The sequence below is a fragment of the Opisthocomus hoazin genome, chromosome 4, assembly GCF_030867145.1.
Source record: "Opisthocomus hoazin isolate bOpiHoa1 chromosome 4, bOpiHoa1.hap1, whole genome shotgun sequence".
NCBI lineage: Eukaryota > Metazoa > Chordata > Aves > Opisthocomiformes > Opisthocomidae > Opisthocomus > Opisthocomus hoazin.
In genome coordinates, this window is record NC_134417.1 from 65,832,943 (window position 1) to 65,860,925 (window position 27,983).

The following is a 27,983-nucleotide window of genomic DNA, read 5'->3' on the forward strand; positions in this document are numbered from 1 at the left end:
GCAGTTGCTTCAGGGATGAGATTAGCTGTTGTGCTCAGCTCCAGCTCTCCAGACAAAGAGATACAGCTTGTCCAAGAAATACTGGGGATAATGAATTTGGGAATAAACGTTATGATGTAAGTTATGGGTTTGCAATAATATCTCCTACAATGTTTAGTGAAAAACTTTCTGGTAAAGTCGACAAGCTTTAATAAGTACAAATAGTGACACCATTTGCTACATAACGATGCTAAAAAAAAAATCAGTTACTCTTCAACATGTATAAAAGGAATCTTCTTAATGCAGCCAAACCGGTGTGATTCAGAAGGTCACCGCTCTTTGTTCCACTTTCACGCAGAGTTGACTAAGCCTACTGTAGCAAAGAAGCAAAAGTGAAGAGCTATAAAGGTTTTCAGAAAAATGTATGCTGTTCAAATCAGATTATCCTGAAATTAGCATCCTTTTCTATTCAGGTCTTTCTGTGAATCCCCAGGCTGAAAACTCTGAATGTATGCTCTGGTATTTAGTAAACCATGAAAAACCACGTAAGTCCCTGCTTTTGAGAGGACAGCTCTTCTCTAAATCTGTACCAGCACTGACTGACAGCATTGGCTCCTGTGTCTCCTCACCCAGGTCTGCATCAAGGGTGTCTTGGGTCACTGAACCAGGAGAGGGCACCTCTTGCCAAATGTCTACTGCTTTATTCTCGAGCTGTATAAAATCATGAAACATCATTACTAATGGAAAGCATTAGTTTTCACTGGCAAACAAACCAACCCTTTATTTGTGTCTCAGGCGAATTTTAAAAGTAAGAATAGCTTAATCATGAAATCCTTAAATCTTCTGCTAGACCAGGCCAAGTGCTATAGACCATCAAAGCTGAAAGTTGACAATAACAGAAGCTTTTCCTTTCTATAGAACTGATCATTATAAGGTAAATTCTTTTTCTGACATCCTTGCTTCTAACAATTCAGAAAAAGGCTCAGAAAATGAACAGGAAAACAGTCCCCCATCTGCTGATCGCAGAACAGCAGCAGCTTTTCACTTTGAGAGACTCTGCCAGTCTCTTGCTCACAGCTATCAACTTGGATTCATCTTTTGCCTTCACCCAGCTGAATTGCTGCTTGTCCCTAGGGCCCATTCAGGCTGTTTAGTAACGCTGCCTGTTCATTGACTGACTGCACTCCTCCGTCTCTTTGCCATCTTCACATTTCCTCTCTGCTACCCTAAATTGACAGAAGATGTGCAACATTTCCTGCACTGTAGTTTTGAACGTCCTTGGAAACTGATTACCATGTTTCCTCATTTGGAAGTTACTGTCAAAGACATTCCTTGGGGGGGGGGGGGGGGGGGGGGCGGGGAGGAGGAGGGAGAAGAAAAAGACTTTACTGATAGCACAGCCGAGACCAGCATCTACTTCTTTCAAAGAAAACTTTTATGGACAGTATAGATTTATCGCAGCATTCCTGCACTTTCTTGCTTAGCTCTTTTGGTGCCATCTGTACATACAGCACGCCCTTCTGGAAGCTTGCAAAGGCATCCAGCTCACAGAACATTCTTTAAAGCAGGTTCTCACGGGTAACTTGATGATTTTTTAAAAAAGATCTTCTATTAAACACAAAACAAGTAACTCCCTCCACCACTCAGTGAAAGGGCGAAAGTCTTCACGGGCAAGTGTGGGGGCTGGGACAACCCAGCTCTACCTGCAAGTAGAGCAACTTTTCTGAGGTCTCCTGACACAGGAGATACTGTAGGTCCAGCATGGAGATCTTTCACAGCCCTATTATCTACTATTACTCCCCCTGCAGCTTCTTATCAATCATCCTTTAAAATGATTTCAGTCTCCTCAGCCTTACTTTTTACCTTCACAGTTGCAGACCTCTTCCAGCTGCTGCTGAAGCTGAATCTGCAGATCAAGGTTTTGAAATTGCACAGGCAAGCATAAGCAGACATCTCAGCTCTCATAGTTGGCAGCTAGACAAACAAGTATAAATTATGGTTAGTTACTAAATTTTCACTTGAGATGGTTTTAAATATAAGTCTTTACTTCTAGGAGTATTATCACATCTTTTAGTAGGGACAGAATCAGGTCTTAGCTTCAAGGATAAACAAAATCCAGACTTTGAGCCAAATTCTACTTAAGCTTGTTTGTTTGGGTTTTTTTTTTCTAGCCAGGAATACGCAGAAATTCAGCCAAATGGGTAAGACTTTAAATTGTGATTCATGTAGACTTTCTGTTTTGGGTTTCTAACAGTACATAAGATCTATTTTACAGCAATTTCTATTCCCCTTCAATAGCCGGGCTGGGGAAGAGGGGCTGCAGGGGAGAGCTGGTCAGCACGTGGAAAGCACCGACTCCGAGAAGGATTTCAGGGATTTTGTGGTCTGGTTGCTGCCCGCTGGCCCAGGGGTGCCCCGGGTTCATGCAGCACACGGGCACAGGTGTGGAGAGCAAGGCAGCAAGGCAGGGCCGGGAGCAGCGATTTTTCCGTGGAAAGCAAACAGCTAGTAATTCTTCTGAATCACCATCATGATGTAATTGGCAATTTCATCTCCTCCTTGCTTCATTCAGGGCAACTCCCTAGTGCATCGTGTTTTCTCAAAGGATAGCTTCTATCAGTTTTAACTACATTGTAATTTAATAGGTCAAATATATTTCTGCTGACCAGAACGGCTGTATTTTCCAATTAATTCAAGCATAATGAGGTTCACATATAAAATCTGGTTTTGAAAATTAATATTTTCATTGCAATGACCCTCAGAGAGCTACGACTGGGATTCCATCAGGCTGCACACTGCATAACTGTGCAGATCATAAGTTACATGAGGCACAGGCTGCCAAAATACACAAGTCACAGTAATAAGTGGAAAGCACACGGATGAGAGGAGGCAGAACTGCGCTCTGCTGGAAGGGAATAGCGCATTTGCAAATAGAAATCTTTGATTTTTGTTCTGGATGAAGCATACAATATAGTCAAGCAAAAGTCACAGTAATCAATGGGTATTCTAGAACATGTATGTGAACTTGTGTGAGTCAAAACCATTCTTTGAGCAGGATCCTTGAGAATTTAGTAGTCATATGGCAGGCTTTCTGGAGCTTTTTTGACATGCTCAGTAATGTGTTGGATTTGTTCATAAGATGGCTGAAACTTTCCTTTTTAAGAGGAGAAAAATCACCCAACAAAAGTTCCCTTTGGTAAGTTAAAAGTCCACATCGGTAATTTAGTTTAACAAGGAGTAAGGTTGTTGTACTGGTCCTCAAGTACAGAACTTGTCAGTGAAAAGACATCCCAGCATCTTAAGAGATGCAGCTGCGGTACAGGGCCCCAACGACCACAGCTTGATCCTACAGTGCCACCAGGAGGAAAACAACCAAATGCCTCTATAAAACCAACACAGCAAGACATCAACAGGTTTTTACAAATCATACTGAAGTAACAACTTCCAAAACTCAGCTTAGCAGCAGTACCTGGTTGAGAACTTTTAAATCACCTCTTAAATCATCTCACAAAATTACATTTTCTACTGGCCACCATAGATACTTCACGGTCCTCAATCTGACAGATTTCTCAGTTGTCTTACGACTGATGTTTGAACTGGATACTGTGTAAATAGGATGTTCAGAAAACCAGATATTGAGCATTGCAGGGGCAAGCCTTGTACGCTATTTACACTGAAGCAGGAACGCAGCTATAAAAAGGGTCCTTATGCACGCTATACGAAAGCCAGAGAGCAATGTACTATGTAATCACACCATGGATCCCCTTGCAGCACCCATTTCATCTATAACCATTGCAACACTGCTGAATCTAGCAATAAATGTCAAGCCTAGGAGCGCTTTCCAGAAACCCAAGCGCCCAGGGAAGTCAGGGCTCAGTGTAACAGCAGCGGTAGTACCTGAGAGCCCCTGGCCCCGAGCTGTATGTCCAGTGCAAAGCCAGATGGAGAATGTGTCATGCTGGAATTGAAGCTATTACACTGAAGCAGCTTTTACTTTCTGCCAGATTACTCATCCCGTTGATCTGCGGTTGAGGGCTCCAGAGCTCATGAGCTGGTGTGCAGGGAGGTGCAGGAGGTCTGAGACAGAAATAAAGACTTTGCTCTCTGGTGCCTTGATGCCCCCAGCGTGACCCATCCTGGATTCTACCTGGGATACGAGCTGCACTGCCTTCCTACCCCTCTGTCATGTTAACGGGTTTCAAGGAGTCTGATAGGCAGCAAGGGGTGAAAGCCCTCCCATCAAGTCACGAGGTTCAGAGCGGATCCCCTTGCTCTCTGAACTCCTTCTCAGAGAGAGGAGCCTAAGTGCGGCTGGATCCACTCCTTGGGCAACAGTTCATGTCTAAGGGGTTAAGTATGTACCCATTTATCAGCCAACGGTTGCCTGTCAGAGCCCTCCCAGGGACTTTCATCAAGACAGTTTTGCAAAGCTGAAACAACAGGCAATTTATTCAAGTGACAGATATCACAGATATGGCATTGCTGTTGATAAATGCACTATCCACAAAAATTGAGCTGAAGTTAATAGTTCGGCGCTTTAGCTAATAATATTTTCCTGTGGATACATCCGACAAAGTTGGAGGTGCGACTCTTACCAAAAAGGCATCCCTTCTTGAGGGGGAAGAGAGGTTCAGGCCCATCAACCTGTTCATCAGGTAAGGTTTTCGTTTGACGACTCCTCCAAAAGAGTGTTTTCAAGTGCCAGTTTTATGCTTTTGAAAAATCTTTGGCAAATCTTGGCGAGGTGGGACTAAGTCAATTATTATGTGTCGATCGGCTTTCGGCATAACATGTTGTGTCATCAGAAGTGGGACTCAGCGGTTCGGCACACCCTCGGGGCCGGGAGCTTCGCAGGGGCTTACCAGAGGTCTTTTGTTCTTCAACTGAAGCAACAACCAGCTGTGAAGCCTTCTGTTGGGCCATCACCGCTTACTTCTGTCTGATAAGCCAACCTCCTTGTTCAAGTGGAACCACTCCCTTTTGTTAACGCTTCGGTGTTTGACACACGAGTCCGTGCAAGTCCTCCTCTGGCACCAACAAGTCCAGCAAGGCCACCAACCCACACCCTCCAGCCAGCCCAAACTACCAATGCCCAGCACACCCGTTCTCTGTAAAGCTTTCTCACATTACAGCCTTGAGAAGAAGGCTTCATTCTGGGAACATTATTTCATTAAATTCTCTTTTTTTTTTTAATTGGTATAATTTGTACAGAAATATTTTTACTTTTATGTACCTCACGCTGTTTTCTTTAGCATGCTGTTCTGTAATGAGAACCTTACAGCTTTTGAAAGAGCAGCATCTATTAATCAAAGAGCAGCAATGGGAGAGGGCAGCATTAACATCAGATCTAGAAGTTATTTGTGATATAAAACTCATTCCACTGCATTAGGACCATTCTCACTCTCAGGTATACGTTGACCATTCACACTGACAACATGTTAGTAGGACACCCCGGTCTCCACCTCCACCCCTCCTCAGGCACTGTGCTTGCCAGCTGGTTATCACAGGGTGGCAAGCGTTTGTTTGGACACTTCCTCCTGTGGGTCTCGGTGTAAATTTATGGATCCTGCCTGTGTTTCTGTAACTGTTCTTTCTCTAACCAGCTTGCTTCCTCCTCTAATGCAGAAGAGATGTATCTGTGAAACAGCAGTGAAATGCTAAATATCAGCATAATACTGAACTGAACACGAAAGGAAAGCGTTTCCTGCCTTGATGCATTTGTTTCCTCCTCTTTATGTATTTGGTTTTTAGGAATTAAACAAGCACTGGGCTTAATTTAGGCACAGGTGTTGCGGGCAGCACAAGTGCCTGTGAAGACACTTTATCACTTTCACATGGGAAAAACCATTTTGGATCCCATTCTCACATTGCCTGTAATCATCTTTTATGGCACTTACAATAGCAGCTACCTGCCAGCTACCAGAAATTAGAAGCTTTTGTAACAGACAAAGGAACTCTGCCAATACCAGCGTTAACCTTCTAGCTCTGCGTACCAAGGAAATGTGACCTCCGAGTTCAGCAAGCAACAGGCACAACTGTTGTACAGGGACAGAGCGAGAAGGGAACCTTTACACGCGTCAAAGCCAGTGTGCATTAACCAGGATACAACATTGGCAGGAGGGCAAACTCAGCCTATAGGTAGCCACTTTTACGATGCAGCAGAACAGTCCTGTCCCCCCGTGATAGAAATAGTACACGGAGACAAGAGGGAATAGTCTACCTACACTTCTGCGAAATGGGACATACAAGAGATGTTTCGTGTAGTACTATTCAGAACGATAAGCAGAGCTCCCACAACACCGCTATCCCTCTGGAAGGAAAGGGAGAAAGTGAAAACCACGACGGACGAGATGGGCACGACAGAGCCCTGCCGATGGCCGGGCAGCGGCCCTTTGGCTGCAGAAGGGAGCTGACTGCAAAGCAGCAGCAGGGACCAACAAGACCCAGAGTGGCTGAAGGGAAAACACACAGGTGACAAAACGTCTCCCTCCAAAGCTGACAAAACATTTTAGGATTGTAGGATAACGCAGGTCAGAAAAGATCGCAGAAGTCATCTAGTCCATCCAGGATTCCCACTCAAAGGAGAGTCAGCTGCAAGGTCGGATTGGGTTACTCCAGCCTCTACGCTCCTGCATGCAGGCAAACACCCTAGGAAACTGAGCCTTATCTTCCAACCTGACCATCCCAAAGAGTCCAAAGGTCCCGAGGGCAGTCAGGGCAGTCAGATGGAAAGGTTCAGGCAGATATTAGGCAGAGAACATGCTGCCCGCCGGCAGGGAGTGCGAAGCGTTGCAGCTGTACATGGAAAACCCATCATGAAGGCATTCCCTTGATGAGATGCTCCAGCTGAAACAGACGCTGGAGTTCAGTGATCCAGGCAGCAGCATAACACAAAAGTGTAAAATCAAAAGGGTTTGTCCTTTCTCCAGTCTTGTTAGAATCTCTCTGCTGCTACCGATTGATATATTATAGCATGGGGCATCCACATTACTCATACTAGCATTTTCTTCCCTTATGCTCATATTAGAGATGCTGCTTCTACAGTACACAATTATATATTTAGAAGTCAAAATAGTAGGTGGTCTAGCTGAACGCAGGGAATTAACCTATGTTTAACTGCAAAAGCCATAAGACCAGCCAATCTTTTTGGTTCATTTCTATGTTGCAATAGCTTTCTCATTCTCTCCCGGGCCCAGACATCTAGCCCACAAATATATTTGGCTAATAGGACACAGCAAATATGTCCTTTATCCAAAAAGATAAAGATTTGTAATAGTTTCCTCATTTTACAGTGATGTCAGGAGTAAAATTCCTGGATGCTACATGTAAGAGGAACTCCTGCTCCCTCCCCTTCTTTGAGGCTCACGAGGACTGAGCGTTCAGAGTGGCAGCTTGCCACCGGTACACACACACATCTTTCAAAAAGCTTTGCTGAAAATATACATGAAATCCACAACTCAGACTCCCCGAAAAAACTTTCAGCAACTCTTTGCCGCAGGACTGATCAGTATGGCAAAGACCAGACCAAACCAGAGAGCCACCACACATCTGTAAGGCACTGGTTTTTCAGGCGATGTTGCTGAAAGCTCCTTGAACAGGAAGCACTGGCCACAGCATGGACTGGCACAACTGCATTTACAGTGGGAATTTTCTGCAATTACAACAGGATTATACGAAACAATAAAGGGTCTGTGAATCTAACTCATTCTCCTAAAGTCCTAGCAGTTGTACAGTGACTAGTAAGACCCAAATGCTACTTTTGTAATGGTGGTTTTAAAGCAAGAAGATATAGCTGATGCACGAGCCTTTTCCCACTGGGATTGGTGTGCATTTGGGAACATTCAGATCTACATTCGATAAGACAACCTCTGCATTTAGAGATCACGAAGCTTACCTAAAATGAAAACACGGCCAGTGCATTCTGAGATATATTTCCCGAATGAGTCTGAATCAGATGCATGAAATGCAGCTCTGGAAGCTACAAAGCTCATCAAGCCCAAGCTAGCTGACAGGGAAATACTTTAAAAGCAGGATGCTGTTTGATTAGACTGACAACCGATTTTCTAATCTGGGTAAACAGACACCACCTGTTCTCTCCTAAAAAATGTGGTAACATCGACAAATAGGAACAAAGGCTTCGTTGTTCACCTTGAAGCACTGCCAGCTTCTGAACAGGAGAGTCTGCTTTTCTATATGGTATTTGAAAATTGGGTTTAGACATGATTACCCTACCTGTCCTTGAAATACTAATCCCATTTCAGCTACGATTTCAGCAGAATCTACAGTGGAGTATGTGAAACCTGCTGTTTTCAATGGCAAATGTTCGAACTACTGGTGTTGGTGCAGCACTCTTCTGTGCTGCGAAAAATTTCAGACCCTCAGGTGTGATTTTCATACAATTTATGACTAACCCCTGCAGAGTGCTCACCTGGGCTACAACTGTTGGAAGGACATGGGCTCTGGTTTACAGCCACCTCCTCCACTTGAGACAGGACAGCCAGAGAACAAACACTGAACAGTGCTGTTGCACTCCCAAATGTAGTAAAACTAGGAGACTGAAGACAACATCCATTTGAAAAAAAAATAATTACAGAGACATACCTGATTTGATTTCTACCATGTACTCAGGATTCGGCCCTAAATTAACATTTGTCTTAAATGTTATGCTCTCCATCTCCAGGGGCAGGGAGCAGGAAGGCAGCACTTAACAGCACACAACATTCGGGTGATTCCTAGTTAAGAATTCACGTGGTACAGTGTGGGGGGGTGTGGAAATCATAGTTCAAGGTTTTAAAGGCGCATAGTACTCATGCACATTAATTTCTCAGTCTCTTTGGTTCTTAGACAGACGAGGAAGAGTCAAGACCTTGGCTACCTGAGACCCTGCAGGATCCAGAGCTGCCAGGGAACACTGAAAACTCAGGATGAAACCGGGAAACAGCAGCAGCAGCAGGAGGTGACTGAAGTTACTGACAAAGCTCCATTCCTCGCAGTGGGTTACGATTTTATCCTAGGAGGGGAAAGAAATCAGAAGAGGGGAACGAGTTGCCGGAAGCCAGGTTAGAAAATTCAAGAAAGCAAACCGGCCTTTTTGACTTCAAGATGCCAGAGCGATGGGCTCACACGTGCTGTAGTTTGGTTTTTTACGACTGAAGAACAGTACCCTGCAAACTTGTGTACCTACTCAAGGGAAGTTTTACAGTTTAAATGGAAGGAAATAAAAAGTTGATGTGAACATCTTGTTTATTTAACAAACATTCCTGCGAAACCCCCACCTCTATTCAGACCTAAATTTGAAACTCTGTTGCCACTCAGCTCTGCAGAAGACAGTTCACCTCTTTGTTCAAAAGTAAAAAATAAGATAGTGACTGTAGCAACACTTAGCGGACAGTTGGAAAATTCATGTTCCCTTTAGAGGTACATGGCTACAAATAATCCTCTCCTCTCTAAGGAAAACACTTTTCATACTCCTTTAGCACAACTGGCTGGTAGAGTTTGGAGCCAGTCCACCTGTCCATCCTACCGGACTGAGAAGTATTTTAAGCATCAAAAGATAAAAACATGGTTCCAACTCTTGCTTTGGTGGGGGCTGATTTAAAACACGTTATAAGTTAGTAACTTTCCTGCAGGCAGCGTACTGTTTCACATACAGACCTGAAGGCAGCCGCAGCCGCCTGGGAGTGTGAAAATGACAGTGATCCATCTGGTATCACGCCCTCCTCAAAAAGCTCTCTGCAGAGCAGAAGGTGAAACTATCGACAGGAAAAGGAAAGGAAAAAAGAAGGGGGGGGGGGGGGAAGATGGGAATCTGCTTAAAAGACAAACCACACCTCCGCAGAACGCAACACCTTGAACACGCAGAAGAATTGACGCCTTCTCATCCCCAGAGCTGTCTAACACGTCAGAGAAGCCCCAAGTAGAACTGGGATGCTGGGGTGTGAAGTTTTGGTCAGTACCAGCGCAGGCTCCAGCACCCAAGGCTTCACCCTCCCTAAATAAAACACAGCTTACAGAACAGCACTTTTTTGGGGGGGAGTGAGGGAAGAAGGGACTGTGCTTCACAGCTTGTAGTTTCACCACGAAAGAGGGGTGTTACACACAACGGAACAGGGGGTTGAGGGGCTCTGGAAAGAAAAGGAAAGCGTGTGGGTCACAGCTCAAAACCACACCAGGTCCCAATTCCAGCGTTAGCAAAAGCGTACTTAGAAGCAGCCCCCCGCTGCGTCTTTTTGACTGAGCAGTGTTGAGAGCATCTCTACCATTTATTTTTCTTGGCACTTTAAGCAGTCTTGCAGGAATATATATTAGAAAGCTGAAAAAACAAAGAGCTCAGGCTACATTTCTGAATTAAATAACCATTTCTCCTTTATAAATGCCAAATGCCACCCTAACATCTAGAAGTAAGATCCCACAATCCAGCTGCTTGCCCAAGTCTATGTTAAATTACTTTACATGTGGAACAATGAAAATGTTCAGTGCAGGGCTCTGATTTTCTCACTTACTCTTCATATAGTTGTCACAATAAGTCCCTCACCACCAAATTTCTGGAACCCAGAAAAGGGCCTCATTAAGGTGAAACATTGTCAAAAAAGGAGGAAAGACTGCTAAATTTGTTTCAGCGAGAGCTGCAATGAGCAATACGCAGGCTTTACCCTGCAGTTCAGAACAAACTTCGCAGTCCCTGGGTCTAAGACATCTACTCAGTTTTCCTTTTTTAGTTCACACTAGTGCAGCACAGAGAAGAACTCTAGCAAAATTCCCTTGAGCCAGTGAGGCTTTCTGTAAGTGAGCAGGTTACAAGAGCTTACCGTCATTTAAAGATATTTCACTTGCGTTTACAACTTCTAGTAATCCAATACGCAGAGTCTGTTGCATATAAAAAGAAGCAAGCCAAGCAAACCCACGCTTACGTAAGTTTTTCTCTGAATAGTAGCTGTAGTTTTTGTTCTGCTCCAGTACTCACAGCGCCTTCTGATACACTGCACCTAGTTTGATCCTGACGGTTGAAAGTTATAGTACTTAACTTTAAAATTATAGCACATAAAAGCATAACCTATACCTGAAACTTCAGAGAGGAACTTTTTATTGTCTGCCCAACTGGCTGCTGTTCCTTCGCTAAAATGTTGTAGTTTTTGAGCACAGTTCAATTGGTTATCACACACTCCCTGCCCTTTGCAGTCTTGCTTGCACCGGAGTCAAAAGCAAGGACACAGTTAATCAATCCAGGTTAACAGTACTAGCAGCATATATTACAGTACTTAAGGTAATGAAACACAGCTGTACCGTGCTTGTGCCTACCAACTTGTGCTGTCCAGCAACCAGCATTTCGCATTTCGTATGTAAAGACACTTCCCATCTGCCTAAGTGGAATATTATTTACTGCTGAATACTATTCTGCATGAACAGCAGAAAGCTAAGTGAGAAAATACATAATAGCTTTTGGGGTTGTTTTTTGTTTGTTTTTTTTTTTTTTTTCCCAGAAGTAAGAGATTCACTGAAAGAATAAATCCTTTTTTAAAAAGGTAGTTAATTTTGAACATTTTTGCTTTATCTTTGAGGTATCGGCTATAGCCAGTTCACTCAGGACTCTATCACAAGGTGGAGACACTGAAAAAATCAGGACAACACAGAAACAAAGGCCTTGTTATGTGAATCTAGTACTAGCACTTATGATTAATTTTACACTTAAAAAATTCCATCTTTGTTTTCAAGGTAGCTTGCTATTTGTTAATAGCATAAATATAATAACAGAAAACATGGCAAGTGTGAGAAGCTTTTTGACTTTCCTGTACCCACTCAAGAAAAAAACGTAAGAATGTTTTTATCAGACTAAACTGTGCTGCTATGCTACATCCCTGGCATACAGGAGGGGTAAATGAAGACAGACATGAATTCTGTATGAGATAACTTATTTTATTTATTCAATTCTCAACTTAATTTTGATGCTAAAAATTGGTCAAAGGCACTTCAAAGAAGGTACTTAAGAAACAAATCCTTACGGTGATCATTCCAGACAAGTCACCAACTTACACCTGCCAGTAGGGACACGACTACCTATAACTGCAAAGTGAAACATTCACAGGTTTTAAGTGGAGCATACTGTCCAGCAGCAATATTCAATTCTTACAGAGCATTAATAACATTTGTGGAGTATTTTAAATACAACATGGTAAAACAAAGCAAATTACACTTTCGGAGTTCCACAGAAGTTCATCTTGACAGAAGAAGGACAAAATTGCCTTTCCAAGTGGTCCTGTATTGAGGGATCTATTTTCAGCTGTGCGTACACCATGAACAGCAGCAGCAGGTACATCAGAGAAATAACCCACATTTTTCCGTCATACAAAGATAAAACGCCCTGCTCAGATAGCAAACTGTTGATAAGAGGTCTATCAGCTACTCACTAAAATTTATACTTCTGGAAGTGTAACAGAACAAATTGCAACATGTGAAGAAAAAGTGATTTTTAATATATCCCCACCAAAGCAAAACAAAGAAGTGTCCTTAAAGGCAAAAGGTACTGGAAAAGCAGCTTCCACAAAATGAGAGATTGTGCTAACATCACCACCATTTAACCTCTTCAGTAAGACCACTATAGACTGCAAAAATTAACTGGAATGAAAGAGGATTAAAATTGGTCTTTTTCTGCAAACAAAGATTAAAACTACCCTCTGACTAAGAGTGGTGATCAGAAGGTAACTGTTCGGCATTCTCATTTCTTCTTCACTAAAAAATACCTAACAAGGTTAAAATGTTACTCTGTTACACTAAGTGACATTTCTACATCCAAATGCAAACAACTGCTGCCTAGTCATTTCAAGAAAACTAGTTCAAAATTTTTAGAAGGGACATTTAAATCACTACAGTGCCAAAGGAAGCTTTCAGTTTTTATAAAATTAAGAAGCATCTTTTAGAAACAAAACAAAACCACAGTGCAATAATCAGTATAGCCTAAGAGAGCCTATCTTGCTGTGCTTCAGAAAGGTCTATCTACCTGAAATACAGTAGCCTCTTTCGGCTGCAGAAATACTCCCAACTCAATAAATACTTTCTCAAAGCACAAAGAGCCAAGAGTGAAATAACAAACTACTCATAGTAGTGTAATATTGTACATGAAAATTATACTAACTTTTCACATTCCAACCTTGTCTAATGAAGCTTTTGAAGTGAGTGAGAGACAAACCAGTATTTCAGAGGTATGAGCTCACTGTTATGGCAATACAATTCAACAGAGAACAACAGTCCTCTGTTACAATCACAGAATGTAAAAACTGATACTTTTCTAGCTTGTCGGGAAGGAGGGGAAAAAAAAAAAAAAATCCTTTGCAGTGCTGTTAGAGAGGCAAAAGAAATAAATTCAGAGGCCTAACAGCAAGGGCACTTTAAAACAAAGCAAGAATGGATGTTTGAAGAAAAGCCTACTGTTACTTCTCCAGACAGGCCACCTCTTTATCACAAGTTAGTATGTTCTTAGCCTTATTCCCTCAAGGAATAGAACTTGTTCCTTTATTTCTCCATTCCCTCTGAGGTCCTGCATGTTTTGTGGAAAAAGACATCCCTGCCCCACTCTGCTAAACCCACAGCCCACAGCTGGGCAGCAGACAATTACAACCCTGCTGAGAAAAGGCTTCCCTGTGAGCTCAGCAGTGGCTGGTTTGACTTGCCACCTCAGCTACCAGCCTGTGTGGAGCTCAGACATCTCACTACCTGCTTCCTCTTGTCCACCTGAGACTTTTGCGTGATGAAACTGAAAACCCAAAGAAGATAGTCAGGATAATAAGGAACACGAAGAGGAAATTATGTTATTTCACAGGGCAGCACAGGGCCAACATAGGATACAAATCTGCAGAAAATATGCAAGATTAGTTCTGCCCGTTGTGAATAAAATCTTTAAATCCTCATGGATGAACTGAGGAAGAGAGCAGTGATAAAGGAACAGTACCGTACCGTAGCTCAGTAGATCTACATGGGCTGAATGTACACAGAGAGAAAGCTGGGATCTTGATTTGATTTTAGAACTTCCTTAAGTATTCCAGCAAATTTTAATTGCATGTTTGAACAATGCCACTGGAGTTATCAATACCACATAGGTTTCATAATATTATTGGTTTGTGTTGCACATGGGATAAACATTGAGCTCACAGAACGAAGCACCTCTCAGCACAGCACCCTCCATTCTCCTCTGGACAAGCATCCCTCTGACTAGAGCAAACTGGATACTTTTTCCTTTTTTAAACAAATGCAGTTCTAGTTTTCTACTTAAGTCAATTAACATAGAATAAAGCTTGTGTCCCTTTCAGTACTTCAGAGGCAGTCTTGTTCATAAAAGACCAACAGATTTAACCCTGCAGGAACTGTTAATTTAACTAATACTTGTACATGAACCCAGCCTATATTCAGGCAGAGAAGATGTCTGCAGTATTTCAACTCCATGAGATCCATCAGTAATTGCCATCATGCTGCAGAGCAACGGTCAGAAACAAAGTCGTGACTCTTTCCTGTTGGACAACAGATAGAACCCCAATCTGTACAAGAACTATCTTTGGAAAAAAAAATTCCAGTACTTTATGGTAACATCCTCTTCCAGGAACATCCTGAAGGACAGCAGTAGTAAATAAGGCTGTCTGCTACCAGTACGTGCCCTTTCCAAAACAACGACTGGAGGTAATTAGGTTATGTCCAATTCATCAATATGATGAAGGTGAAAAGTTATAAAAAGATGAAGAAACTTTTGTTCAAGTGTGGAATAAAGACACACTACACGTCAAGCTTAACCCCATGCCCCACACTGCTATTCACTCAACTGGAAAAAGAGAAAACCAGAAAGTTTTATATTAACTATATAAAACATAGGCTTGACCTCTGAAAATTTTTCAGTAATTAGAACACCTGTTTTTGTCCCACACCAAGAAAGTGTTTTCAGTTAAGAGGCAGAGATACTCATAAAGTAGTGGAGAAAGTTAATGTACTTTGAAAGATTCCTGCATTCAAGCTGGCTTACCTGAATAACTGTATACTTCAGCTTCAGAGAGAGTGAAGTAAGGATCATTTAACACTTCGTTCTGAAAAAAGTAACAAGAAGCAGATACAGAAGAATTTTAAAAGTGGAGAAAAAACATGTTCAGAAAAGTGAAATTAAGTACTTTAGCCAAATAAACTGTATGTGTAGGGAAGCAGTCAAATCGGCCTTGCTGCAGTTTTAAAGTAGGACTTGTTTGTATCTGCAAAATTTTAATGAACAAGGTAACTCCACAATCTCAAAGTATAGTGATGTGAAAATTACATGGAAGCAAACATTGTAATACTGGCCCAAACCAAATTATTATAATACCATTGTAACTTCACTAAGATACTATTCTTTCTGGTTTACATGGAAGGTGTGATGGAAGACAAAAAAGCATCTGCCTTATCTTATGCTGAGAAATTTTGAGATGAACTTTTATATTCATTCAACCAACAGGATAAGTTAATACAAAAAAAAAAAACCCAAACAACCCAAAAACCCACAGGCAAATATGTAAGCAGCTTGCATCACCTCAGCAATTTAAATAATAGCAACTATTTCTATGTTTCTCCCTAAAACAGCAGTGATCCAATTTCATAATGTTTTGTACAATAAAGACTTCAAAAAATTAAAAATAATTCATAGCAGTGAATTCCATTTCTGAAACAGTTCAGATTAATCTTTTTGGTGGATCTCTGCCTATTCATAACCAGTCGGTCATTAAGGCAAAGCAGACTTGACACACTATTTTCAGGCCTCTCCCTTCCTTATAGCACAAGGTAGACAGAGTTACTTCAAGATATTGAGAGTATTAGAGAAAGCCATCATGAAAGATTTGATTATGCAGCATCCAATTTCTAATATTAGAACTGAACTAACAGAACATCTGGAAGTAAATAGAGAAGAACAGAAAAAGGAGCAGAAATACTGTATGATTATCTTTGAACCCGTTCACTACGTATTTTTATACAAATTCTTCCAGACATTAGTGTACCAGAACAATCTCCTATTTCACAGCTTTAGGGCCCCAAATCTTCACAAGCAGGGCTGCAAGGTCACACTATCCTGAACAGTCAGAGCCAGCACTGGACTCTGTCATACACAGACAGCGACAGGAAGTACTGCCAACGTGATTTTTGAAATAAGAATCACCATGAGTAATTTTAGTCCACAAGCTTCATGCAGGAGTTCGAGGAGACTCTTATTCATTGTACTGGCTTCTTTTCATTTTCTTCAAAGTCCAATTAATTCTCAGAAATTTTTTGCTTTAGCTTTTGATTATCCTCCAGTGCTTCATTTTTGCTCTGCTCTTCTGGATTCTTTGCCGAATCAGGATTATACCGATACAAATACCCATATGGACGGAGATGATAAATCAAATATTCCAAGTGATACATAGTCACGGAATCAACATAGTGGAATGAAACTGCTAGATCGGAGCAGCATCCAGGACCCTGAAATACAAAACAAGTCAAAATAATCAGCAAGAATTGCAAAGCGTGCCCTGGATTGAAGATCCAGGAAAAATTCAATATACATACTTGACTTCATGGTAAGAAATTCACTATCATCAGTCATTCACATACTTCAAAACTTACTGTTAGGCAAGGAAAATGCATCAGCTCTATCTGCCAAAGCATCTTTCCAAAATAAAGTCAGACAAAGTATTTTGATTCTGTAATCAAGCCTGTGAAAAAACTAGCTGCCCGCATTAATATCAGAGATTTTTTGCTTTTCCATATTTCTTTTAATATGTTGGTGTTTAAACAAAACCAAGTAGCAGCAAGGAGGTCTAAATGCACTGCATTCATATATATAACAACACATGCTTGCTATTCATGGCACCATCCATCCAGAGTATATAAGTCAAACGTGTGTGTCCGCATGCACCTGTGTGTGTGTTCACACATTATAGATTTTGACAAGATTGTCAGTATCTAACTTCCTACACATAAAAAGTTGTAACAAATCATTTTAGAACATTTAAAAAAAATATACTGATTTCATTTACATTAGTAAGCATTTTTAAAAACTAAAAAATCATTCTTAAAACATTCCTTACAACTTGTTTTTCCTAGCCCAGATTGGGTTTTTTTTTCAGCTTTATTGCATAAAAAAATCCAACATCCTATCCTTGATTTTGGCCACTTTGGCTGATCTCAAAGCTAACTGAAAAACAATACTTTTGAAAGTGAGATTATAATCCTAAAAAAGTGCCACATTACAGATTATATGATTATTAAAGTTTACAATGCAGAATACCTTCAGACTGCTTTAATTTTGCTTTAATTTCAAGTAGTGTTCTGCTCACCCACCTCCCCCTTTTTTTTTTTTTTCCTTTTTTTTTTTTTAAACTGGTTATTTCGGGTGTGGAACACAAAGGACAATCTGAAGTTCTTGCAGTAAGAACATTTCAGCTTGTAAATGCTATTTTTGTTGCTACAACAACAACAACAAAATTTAAAATTAGCTTTGCCATCTCTCGTGCTTGCCTCCACTTCTACAGGAGGTAGACAAGAGTCCAGTACAACTACATAAGGAAATCTAATCGTATTTCCTTGTTTGGGTCATGCTTTCACTTCACTTCTAGGCAGCGTTCATTCTTCTATAATCTTTTCAATAGAATTCACTTACGTGTACATTTTAACAACCTTCAATAAAGAAGTGAGGGCAGGGCAGCTACCAGTGTTCGAGCCAGGTAACATCGCACACTGTTATCAGTGACAAGAGAAGCAGATTGCAGCACATCTCCGTTTGCAGGGAAAAAGACTAGCAGGCAGTACAGTCACGCATACCATCACCCACCAGCCCCTCCAGTAACTTGAGAATCTCTTAACCAACCACAACCATGAGCAAGTCTCAAAATTACTTGTTTCTACAGGTTTTATGCAAAGTTTGCTGTTGGGTGGATGATACAGGTGTATCAGTGTCACCTTCCCTTTCAGCAAGCTTTGATGTAACTAAGCCATATGGTTTGACCCAGCTCTGTGCACTCAGCACACACAGCTTGGAATGAACCACCCTGGTCTCGCTTCTCACTGCACACTGGGAGTTGGGTGGCTGGAGGAAAAGCTAGGGACACTGTGCATGAGGTATGAGGGAACAAAACAGAACTGTAACTTTGCAAGGAAGGTAGTGGTGGTGACACTAGACAAACGTGTCAAAAAGGTTTCATCATTTTTTACTGTCCACACAACACAGCAAAACAACAATAATAATTTAAGATCCCTTAGATCTTCTGGAACATTAAGTTCTTAGCATCAACTTTTAGTTGATTAGTGTATTTAACACACCTATATACAGGTGTATCACATGATATTGCATCTTCTTTCTAAAATATATTGAGCTGCTATGAAACTGCTAATTCGCACATCCTACACATCATAAAATGTACTTCATAAAATTAGTACTAGTTTCCTAAGGACTTACCTCTACAGCAGGATAATAATTATAATTCCAGTACCAGAATGTTTTTGGTAGGTATCCTCTGATTAAGTGATGTTCTGGAACGAAGGGATGAAAGGTTTCTCTACCACTTGTATCCCTAGAATCTCCTGCTTCCACATTAATGACCTCCATGCATTTTCCTAGTGCTAGGTCTTCAATAGAGGAACTGTGAGAGCATTTGTTTGTTTTAAATGCCGCAACAAATCTCTTCAGAGCTTCTTTGCTCAGAACATATCCTGCTCCTCCACTCATGTAGCCCTGTTTCACATAAGGCTTAAACCTTCTTCCAAAGTATATCGGTTGTTCAGGACTGTATTTTGAAAGAAGCCATCTCAAATTGTCCAATATAACATATGTGTCATCATCTGCTTTCATAAACCAATCAGCATCATCAAAATAATGGTCATACACATATTGAAAAGCTTTAATAGTCTTCCAGTACAGTTGGTCCCTTCCTTCTTTGGTTTCTAGGCCCACAGTTGGGAAGTCTTTATTTTCCTCAGAGCTCATAAAAAGTATTTTATTACAACGTTGGGCCCAAGTGGCCTTAACATGCTTAGCTTTCTTTTCTAGATTTTGAGGTCCAGTCATGACCCAACACAGTATTTTCACCTTCTGATACAGTCCCTCTGCAATATTTTTATTCTCATCTAAAAAAAAAAAAAAGAGGCAAGTTCCAAAACAATATTAGACTTGATTGCAAAACAAACCAAGAGCAACCTCCCCCAAAACATTCTGTTTCTAGATCAGAAAAGACATGCAGAAAGACAACAGGTGTTTACTTCCAAATGTACCAGCTAATGAAATTAATTTTACATTTATGAAGAAAACAAACTAGACTCCCAAAACGACGAAGCTTAAATTCTTAAAGCTACTTCAACTTCACAGGATAAAGCAGAGCATAGGAGTCTTATCAAAATGGGTATCTGTTCAGGGAAGCGTGGCTTTAGAAAACCTTGATTTGTATATAAAAACTGTTTGAAGGCAACCTCTTTATGGTATTGGAGGACTACTGAAAATTAAAAAGCTGAATATATTTGCCATTCACAATGAACACAACTTCACGATTACAACACAGAAAGGTCAAAAAGCTAATAAGCTCTGTTATATATATATACACGTGTTAATTAACAAAACCTAATAAATATTTCTAAAACAGCAACATATTTTTGAAGGAAAAAGCAGATGGTAAGCCAGAAAGAATTTATCACCAAATCAAGTTTAATCTTATTTGCAAAAAATCAGATTAAATAAGTTAGGATACTATGAAACTAGTATTATTGTTGTGCTAAATTGTTTTTATTTGCAGACAACCCAACAGAATAAATAGGCACAGTTATCTGAGGTGTGTAATATAATGTTATCCAAGCTGTGAAAACATTCATTTCCCTCAAACAAACATTTTCACTTGATACATACAGAGTGATTTTAACTCATGTAAAAGAATATTTCATGGAGAGTGAGATCTGCATAACTGGTCCTAAAATATCCCTTCTTACACTTTATGCAACGACATTTCAGATTTCTTTGTAACAACGTTCTACAATTAGATGTGAAACACAAACTTGTCTTACAAAGTCTGCACTTTAAATATGTTTAGATAGCAAATTGCTTATTAACATCTTCTTCAGCAAATGCATTACAGTCCATTTTTTCTCATCCAAACTGTCCCAACTCGGACACTAACTGTGTTTAGGATTTAGAATGAACACACTTAATGAGATGTGTCCAATGTAAAAGTACACCTGAAATAATAAAACAGTCTACCTTCTTTGCAAAAAAAACCCAAGCCAAAATAAAACAAAAAAAAAAACCAAAACAAACCAATAAAAATTAGAGTCCAACTGAATTTCTCCGGTTTTGGGTACAAACAGCAATCTGGGTTTGGACGGCTGCATCATCAGCTTGGCAAACAACACCCACAGTGACCCCCTCTGCTGCCCTGCCCCAATTCCAAGTTTTACTAATCGTGTCCAAAAGTGAGTTTCCTCTTGGGTTTTTTTGGAGGTTTTTTGGGGTTTTTTTGATAGCTTTATCTAAGAGGCTAGACCAAAAGTTAGAAGTGGTCCAAAATTAGCTTCTTAAAGCTAAAGAGTAATTCAGCCACTTCTACAATGCTAGCAAATATATCTGCTTAGCAAAACCACCATTTGGTGTCAACAGTTCATTTGAGAAGTTCCTGCTCCGAACAAGTCTGGATACAGAAGCTGGACAAACAGTTGGGCTCTAAGGAAAAAAAACACCACTGTAACCAAAATGTAAACAAAGAAAACCACCATTCAGGAGAAAAAAGTTATTTAGATGTAACCTGAACATGGGGAAAGTGAAAGAAAAGGATTCATACAAATTCTTGGCAGTGAAGAAAGCAACATTTTGCAATGCATGAAAAGGGAGCACATTATATAATCAGTCAGGCATAATAAAGTACCTTTATGCTGTCCAGAGTCTGCATTGAAATTCATTTGTCCTTGCAGCTGATTGTTATCAGTATCTGCCGAGTGTTGACCATGTGGATCATTGTGGAGGATGTGAGGCTGGATCTTAACCTGTTCTTCTAGTACAATGCTAAACAGAAGATAGCATACAAAAAATCCTATCGCTGATCCAAAAGTGAAGGTCAGAAGGTTCATCAAAGACTTAGAAGAGGCCATCGCCTGAAGGTAACACACTGCCAAAAACAAACAAAAAATACATTAAGCTTAAAGCCGCTTAACACAGAAATAAAATCTAGAACTACAGGAAGATATCAAGGACTAAACCTCTGGAAGTAGGGATCTCAGTTCTAGCTCAGATTCAGCTCCCCTGGGCTTGCATGGAAATTTAGGTACAAGAGCAATGCAAATATACACATAAAAATGTACAACCATTGATAAATCAAGCACACAAGGCCTATCATAAATTCTTTAGCTTAAAATTATAAATGACAGTCACAAATCACAATAGGGGCTGTACATACAAAAATATTATATTTATACAATACTTGTACAAGAACATATACTTTTAAAGTGCAATATCTTAATTATAAAACTGTAATATATGTTCACTTCTTTATTCTCTTTGTCCCAAGAAATCTGTGCTTTAAAATGCATCACTTAAGTCTTTTATGAAGCTAAAAGATGATGATCAAAGGCAATCTACAGGTCAAGATACAATAGGGTCATGAGATGTACTTAAACTCCAGGAGTAAGTATATTACAGGAATTCTTTAAAAGATGTCAAATGCAAGCAGACTTTGAAGAGTTATAAAAGTAACTCTGCTCTCAAAGTGGAGCAGTTTTCCTTCCACTTTTAGGAGGTAGCGAGGATAGACTTTCAGAAGAAAGCATAGAACAACATCTGAATTTTCATACAGAAACACCCATTTTTAAAAGGCATTTGGAGGAAGAGGAGAAGAAAATGCATCAGCCCCAAGGCCTCTTCTACGCATCTGAATCCTTGTATTCCAGTAATAAAAGAACCATTCACTTCAGCCACACCCTTGCTCTTCAAAAACTAAACGACTTGGCTGACCATTTTTAGAAAATTAAACAAAATCAGCATCTACGCCTAAAGTGAGCTTTATATATCCAAAACAAGTGTGGATTTTTATATATTAAACACTTGCAAACTGATTTCACGCTGTTGAGGCCTTTTCATCTCTGCAAAGGGTCGAGATATTTTCTAATATTTCCTGACTGAACTATAAAAACATTGACGGTTAAATATATACTGGATTCAAGCCAGAGCCTTACAAACAAGTTGATGATGTTCCTTCCATTAGGCTCATTCTTAATGTCAATGGGCAGAACCCAGTTTAGTTAGCTAGGGAGCCAAAAAAAGAAAAACACGGAATGTACAGAGCATCGATGAAACCCATCGATCAGAAAACAGCTGCAGCCATCAAAACAACTCATTTAGCCTGCACCCACTTCTCTCATTGGCTGTGCAGAGTCTGTTGGAGAAAGACTGTCCCCAGGCAAGCTGCATGAATCACTTCGCAGCAACAGGAGCTCCAAATACCAGCTCTCTGTCTGAGCACTCTCCTGAAGGGAAAGCAGAGAGGACAGAAAGCAAGTGTGTATTTTGCTAGGTTGGCACTTTCAGAAATCATCAGATTTACTGCACACATGCAGATCCAGATCACTGGAGAGAAAAGCAGCTCTAATATGCTTATCTTTCCAACACTGCTAGAAAAAGGAAAGAAAACTGGAAACACAACTTAAAGTACAAAATAAAAATCAAGAAACTTAAAGGTTGTATCAAATTCACATAATTATAACTGTGGTTGGTAAGGAGGTATAGTTCTTTAATATGAAAAGGCACATTTACAATTTTATAATCACATCTTGCCTACCCTCAATTCAGTACTACGTCTTGGTAGATACTAACAATTGCCTTTAGACATCACATCTTAAAGTATAAAATGGACTGTATTATCATTTGTGACCCAGGCCCTGAAAAAATGACTTGGTTTCCAGCATTCTTCTATTGTCTTATATGCCAATAAATTGGGAAGAATACATGAAGACTTAGATCAGGTGCCTTCAAAAAAAAAAAAAAAGGCAAAAAACCAAAACACTTAAGGAAAAGCCTATATGCACAAGCAGCCTATGACGATGAAAAGTAACCACTGTACTAAAATTATCATTTTTTTGTTTTCACTTTTCCCATCTGTCATCACATAGTCCCTTGAAAATCTGCAATACACAAAGGAAGAGGAGTGGAATAAAACAACGCCTTCCTTCAGCATATTAAAGGGGGGAAAAAAATAAAAATCCACACATGCACACAGGGTAGCAACAGCACTTTCTAGAAAGGAAAGTCTCCATTGTTCCACTTCTCAATATTAGGTGTCTCTTTGCAATACAATTTCAGTTATCTGCTGTAACAGCTGTTAAAATTATTCTTGCTTGGAGAGAAAAAAAGAAAATAATTTGAAAATAACTGCTGCTTATTAAACTATGGAATTATGTTAAATTAATATTCTTTAGAAAAAACTTTAAATGTATTGGAAATGATAAAAGAAAAAAGTGCATTCATCACATTTGGAAATCAGAAGTTGACTTGGCAGTATGCTACAAGCAGACAGAATTTCTGGGAGCAGATAGGGACAGATGCTCATGCTGTACTTCATATTTGTTATGAAATGTCTCCAGTTACAGTTTTCAATCTAAAATAATCTGCTCATCATTCTATCAATTTTATATCAAGAGACTGGACCACTATATATGTGTGCATCCGTATGTTTATAAACTCCAACAGTAAACAGACTTTTCTAATGCTATCTTGATATTTGACATAAGTAGAGTCTTTTAACTTGCCAGCAAACATAACTGAATGCTATAGCATTAGACTAGAACCAGAAAATGTCTAAAAGGAAGGCCAGTTCTTATTGTAAGCATCCTCACTCAGACTCTTTGTTGACATTCTTTTCTACAGAGGGATTTATTCAGGGGCAAGACATTCAAAACATTTAAGTGTTCCAGACCAGGTGGGATGAGGCTTTGAGCAACAGGATCTAGTAAAAGATGACTCATGGCAGGGAGTCAGACTAGACGATCTTTAAAGGTCCCTTCCAATCCAAACCATTCTGTGATACTATGATTCTAAGACACACAGAGTGGGAAAAGGTAAGTGCAAAACCTACTGGATCACTAAAAGATCCCCATTTTTATTCCTATTTATTTTTACTTCTCTTGAGTCAAAAAAAGACCCTATTTAAAAAAACACCTACAACAAAAGCCGAGGTTTAAATTTCATTTATGCTCCACTGCTCTATCATGGCAGCTTAAACAAATGTATCTATTTAGATATTCATGTAGGTAACCCTATTCACATCAACCAGACCAATAAATGTTTTTAAATTCTATCGCAACTTAACAGTCTTTGTAGATTTGGCTCCAAATTTAAATCGTGTGAGTCAACTATTTCTACATCTTCAAACTTATAGAAAGTATATATATTTATGTATATACATAATTTTTTTTCTGCATTAGGTGCTCCTGAACCTGGCAGCCCAATGAAGATTAGGCTGCTGCAATTCCATGTCCCCAGGTCCAGCCAGTGATGAGGCTGAGGATGTATTCCCACAGTTGCACATGCAAACACGCATATACACACGGCTAACCATACAGATCAACACAGCTAAAAACAGTGTCCATGCAAACACAAACATGGTCTGGCCTACCTGACCAGGATAAAAGTCATTAGCAGGGAACATACACATACATACAGTGTGGATCCCTCCAGTAACTGCCCTCAGACAATCTATCCAGGAACCAACCCCGAATGCTCAGCCTCCCTAGAGCCCCACTCCAGTTGCTGGTACAGACCTTCTCACCCACACGCACACACACACGCAGCTCCCCACAGGCATACCACGATCCCCCAGTAAGTGGCCTTGGACATTCAGTACACTCAGTCACTGGCCCTCGGACCATTTCATCTCCAGTTGCCTCGCTCAGAGACACACCTGCAAATGAGCCTCCAAAACAACACCCAGATCTTACAGTCCCTTCAGCAGCTAGCTTGGACCTCTCCTACTGCCAAATCAAAGACCCTCTAATCTCACTTGTACCTATCCCACACTTACAGCGGCCTCAAAACCTGGCTCCCACGCCTCTTACCCTACTCACTGGCTACCCCTGCATGATATTCACTAGCAACCACACACTGGCACACTTGCCAAGACAATACACATGCACTGCGGTCTCCTCAGTTACTGGCACTCCAGATACACAAGCCTCTATGACTTACGTTCTCCACTCTAGTTGCTGATATTTAGACTCTCACTCATCTAGTCTCTCGCACACCAGACACAGAGGTCCCTGTAACTTACGGTACCGCTACCAGTTGCTGGCACTTAGACCTCAGTATGCACTCATGAATACAGCAGAATCCTCTCATCCAGGAAAACAGTTAGAAATGGAGCTTAATGAGAAAAGAGGACAGGCTGTGGTAATTTGACACAAGGCACGGTCAAACATAGTGACCAGCCACTTGTTTACAACTGACCAGGCCCTTTATCGCCTTATCCTTCTATTTTCCCATACTTGCTCCTCCTCAAACCACCCTGTTCCCTCCGTGTAGTCCCTCCCCTAAGCATCCCATAATAAGTTTCGAACAGTCACACGACGCTCTTCCCCTGCATCGCATAATATGTCCCACATTCCGCAGGCAGTTACCCCCCTCAATCTTGTAACCTGTTCCAGAAAGCCTTTCTGTTGATTTATCTTGATGTGTGTCACACGTGGGCAATAGGGCTGATTGCTCTCCGGTGACAGAACCAGGAGCTGCTTCCTCTGACAAGATTAATGGGGTCCCCCCCCCCGCCATGCCTCTGTGCGGTCCTGGTGGTGAGCCTTTTAACACATTAATCTAAAATACTCTTCTCACTCCGCTAGCTGTTCCAACAAGGATTAAGGTCACCTTCCTAAGCCAAAGCCAACTTAGGGAATCCCCATGCAACAGGAATGTATGATACCGGACCTTACCCCAACCCCACCACTCAAAAAACCAAACCCAGCCACCTTTAAAATAAATCTCTTAAGCGAACTCAGACCATGTAACTTTTTGAACTTGTTTCAAGAGGAAACACATTCCACAAGAAAAATCCCAAATCTTGGATTTTGGAATTTACAGAATGTGTGACATAACTCTAGATATTTTTATACATGTTTTTCCCATTTTCATTCCATAATCACTTTAATATTTGATAAATTAACTACGAGAAATATGGCTAGCCTACGCACACAGCTGGCTCCTCCTTGTATCCCTTACTTACAAAGTGAGGGGGAAGCTCTGAGGCCCCAGCACGAAGCAGAATGTAAATATCCTTTTGAGAGCTGCATAATTAGCAATGAAATTGATCTCTACTACCACGTCCTTAACAGTCAAGCAACATATCAGAACAATTCAAGTCAAAATGTAGGAAGTGTAGTTAGCTGTGCAATACCCAAGAAAGGTCTTCTGCTCACTAAGCCCCATTATTTCTGGAAACTTAATATGTAGCTATTTATATGCTTTCAAAAAGAAGCTATATACAAAAGCTGTACATTTGCTAATGTGGCCTGCATCAAGGATGACTATGAACTGCTGCAGTTTCCTATCAACTAAGCTCTGATTATATTTTTCACTTTCAAAAATATTTTTAAAAAAGTCTAACGTCTTAAGCATTTCTTTGGGGAGGAACTTTTCCCATCAAAGACTCTTGGTTGTTCTATCAAAAAATACAGACAAGAAAAGCGAGGTATTCTGGTACAGGTGGCCAGTAACAGCACTGCAACAAGATGCGCAACCACCCACGGCACAGGTGAGAGGGAGAAAGATCTTGGTAAGCTGCTTCCTCGTTCCAAAGGCTGGACTCCCTCCTCTCGCAACAAGCCACCATGGCCAAAGCACGGCATTCTAGACCTCTACTAACCTAGCTCTTATTAAACTCCACTGCGACGTCAGTCCAGGAAGTCCCCGTTACAAGGAGCAGAAGGCGGGTGGGAGGGGAGCGGGGAACAGCGAACAAGCCCCCCCCCGCCCCCCCAAGGCGCCCCTGCTCCCTCCGCTGGGGCTCCGAGGGACTCGCTCTCTCCCCAGGAGAGCCCCCCACCGGAGCCTCCCCTCCCCAGGCCAGCAGCCAGGCACCTGCTGTCCCCGCAACCGCGGCTCCCGCAGGCACCCTTCTCGCCGCCGGGGTGATACGCACCGCCCGAGCCCCCTCCTCCCGCCCCGTCACCGCAGGCAGGCACCTTCCGCGCCTTCCTTCACGTCGCCTCCCCGGACGGGGCACCGCCTCCAGGGCCCCACCCGCCGGCCTCCCCCCGCAGCGGCGGCCCGGCCCGGCCCGGCCCGGCCCGGGGCCTGCCGCCCCCTCGCCGCCGCCCGCCCCTCACCTCGTCGGCCGGCGGGGGCCCGGCGCGCGCTCAGCCGCGCGGCCCGCAGCCAGCCCTCGGCCGCGCGCAGGTCAGGCCGCCGCCTCGCGCCGCCGCCGCCGGCACCATCCCGCCGCCCCGCGCCGCGCACCCTCGGGGCGGGCGGGGCCGGCCCCGCCCCGCCGCCTGCTCATTGGCTGCCGGCCCCGGCACCCTCATTTAACCCTTGCCCGCCGCGCGATCTCTGCCGCGTGGCGGCTCGCTTGTCCTCTCGCGTTCCCGGCTGCCGGAGGGGGGCGCGGGAGGAGCGCGGCTTCCCTGACCGCTCTGCCCCTGCGCCCCGTGGGGACGGCAGTCCGCCCGCCCGCCCGTCCGTCCGTCCGTTCCCCGCGGCCGCGTCGTCGGGCCAGGCCGCGAGCAGAGCCGGCGCCTGCCGTGCGGCCAGGCCGGCGGGCCGGAGCTCCAGCGTGAGGGCGGGAAGGGCAGAGCGAGGGGCGTCCCCTCCCCTTCCCCGCCCGCAGGTCTGAGAGCGGTGAGGCGTCCCGGCGGGGCCGCCCCCTCCTCAGGCACCCTGAGGAAAGCGGTGCCCCGGGCAGGGCTGTCCCTCCGCCCCGCGTCGCGTTACCTTGCTGCTGCCCGCCTGGAAGCCGCGGCCGGGCTGTGGAGCCCCGCTGCCTCCCAGCCGCTCGTTGCCGTTGCTTCAGCCGGTC

The 27,983-nt window shown here is 42.1% G+C and overlaps 1 protein-coding gene across 6 annotated transcripts; it reads right to left on the reverse strand.

The window, feature by feature from the left end:
* Window positions 1-1,886: 1,886 nt before the first annotated feature.
* Window positions 1,887-27,978, reverse strand: C1GALT1 (core 1 synthase, glycoprotein-N-acetylgalactosamine 3-beta-galactosyltransferase 1). Of its 6 annotated transcripts, XR_012763774.1 has the most exons (6): window positions 27,295-27,358; window positions 20,859-21,098; window positions 18,413-19,080; window positions 16,136-16,437; window positions 14,981-15,041; window positions 11,872-14,477 (listed from the first exon to the last, which is right to left on the reverse strand). XR_012763774.1 is itself a non-coding variant. In XM_075419299.1 (4 exons), the coding sequence occupies exons 2-4, from the start codon at window positions 21,079-21,081 to the stop codon at window positions 16,228-16,230; spliced, it is 1,101 nt and encodes a 366-aa protein (XP_075275414.1). In that variant the 5' UTR covers window positions 21,082-21,098; window positions 27,899-27,978; the 3' UTR covers window positions 11,872-16,227. The 6 variants fall into 6 exon arrangements, 2 of the variants coding, with proteins under 2 accessions (XP_075275414.1, XP_075275413.1); XR_012763773.1 differs by lacking the exon at window positions 11,872-14,477 and adding an exon at window positions 1,887-1,953 and having other exon boundaries at window positions 14,981-16,437; XR_012763772.1 differs by having other exon boundaries at window positions 11,872-15,041.
* Window positions 27,979-27,983: the final 5 nt, after the last annotated feature.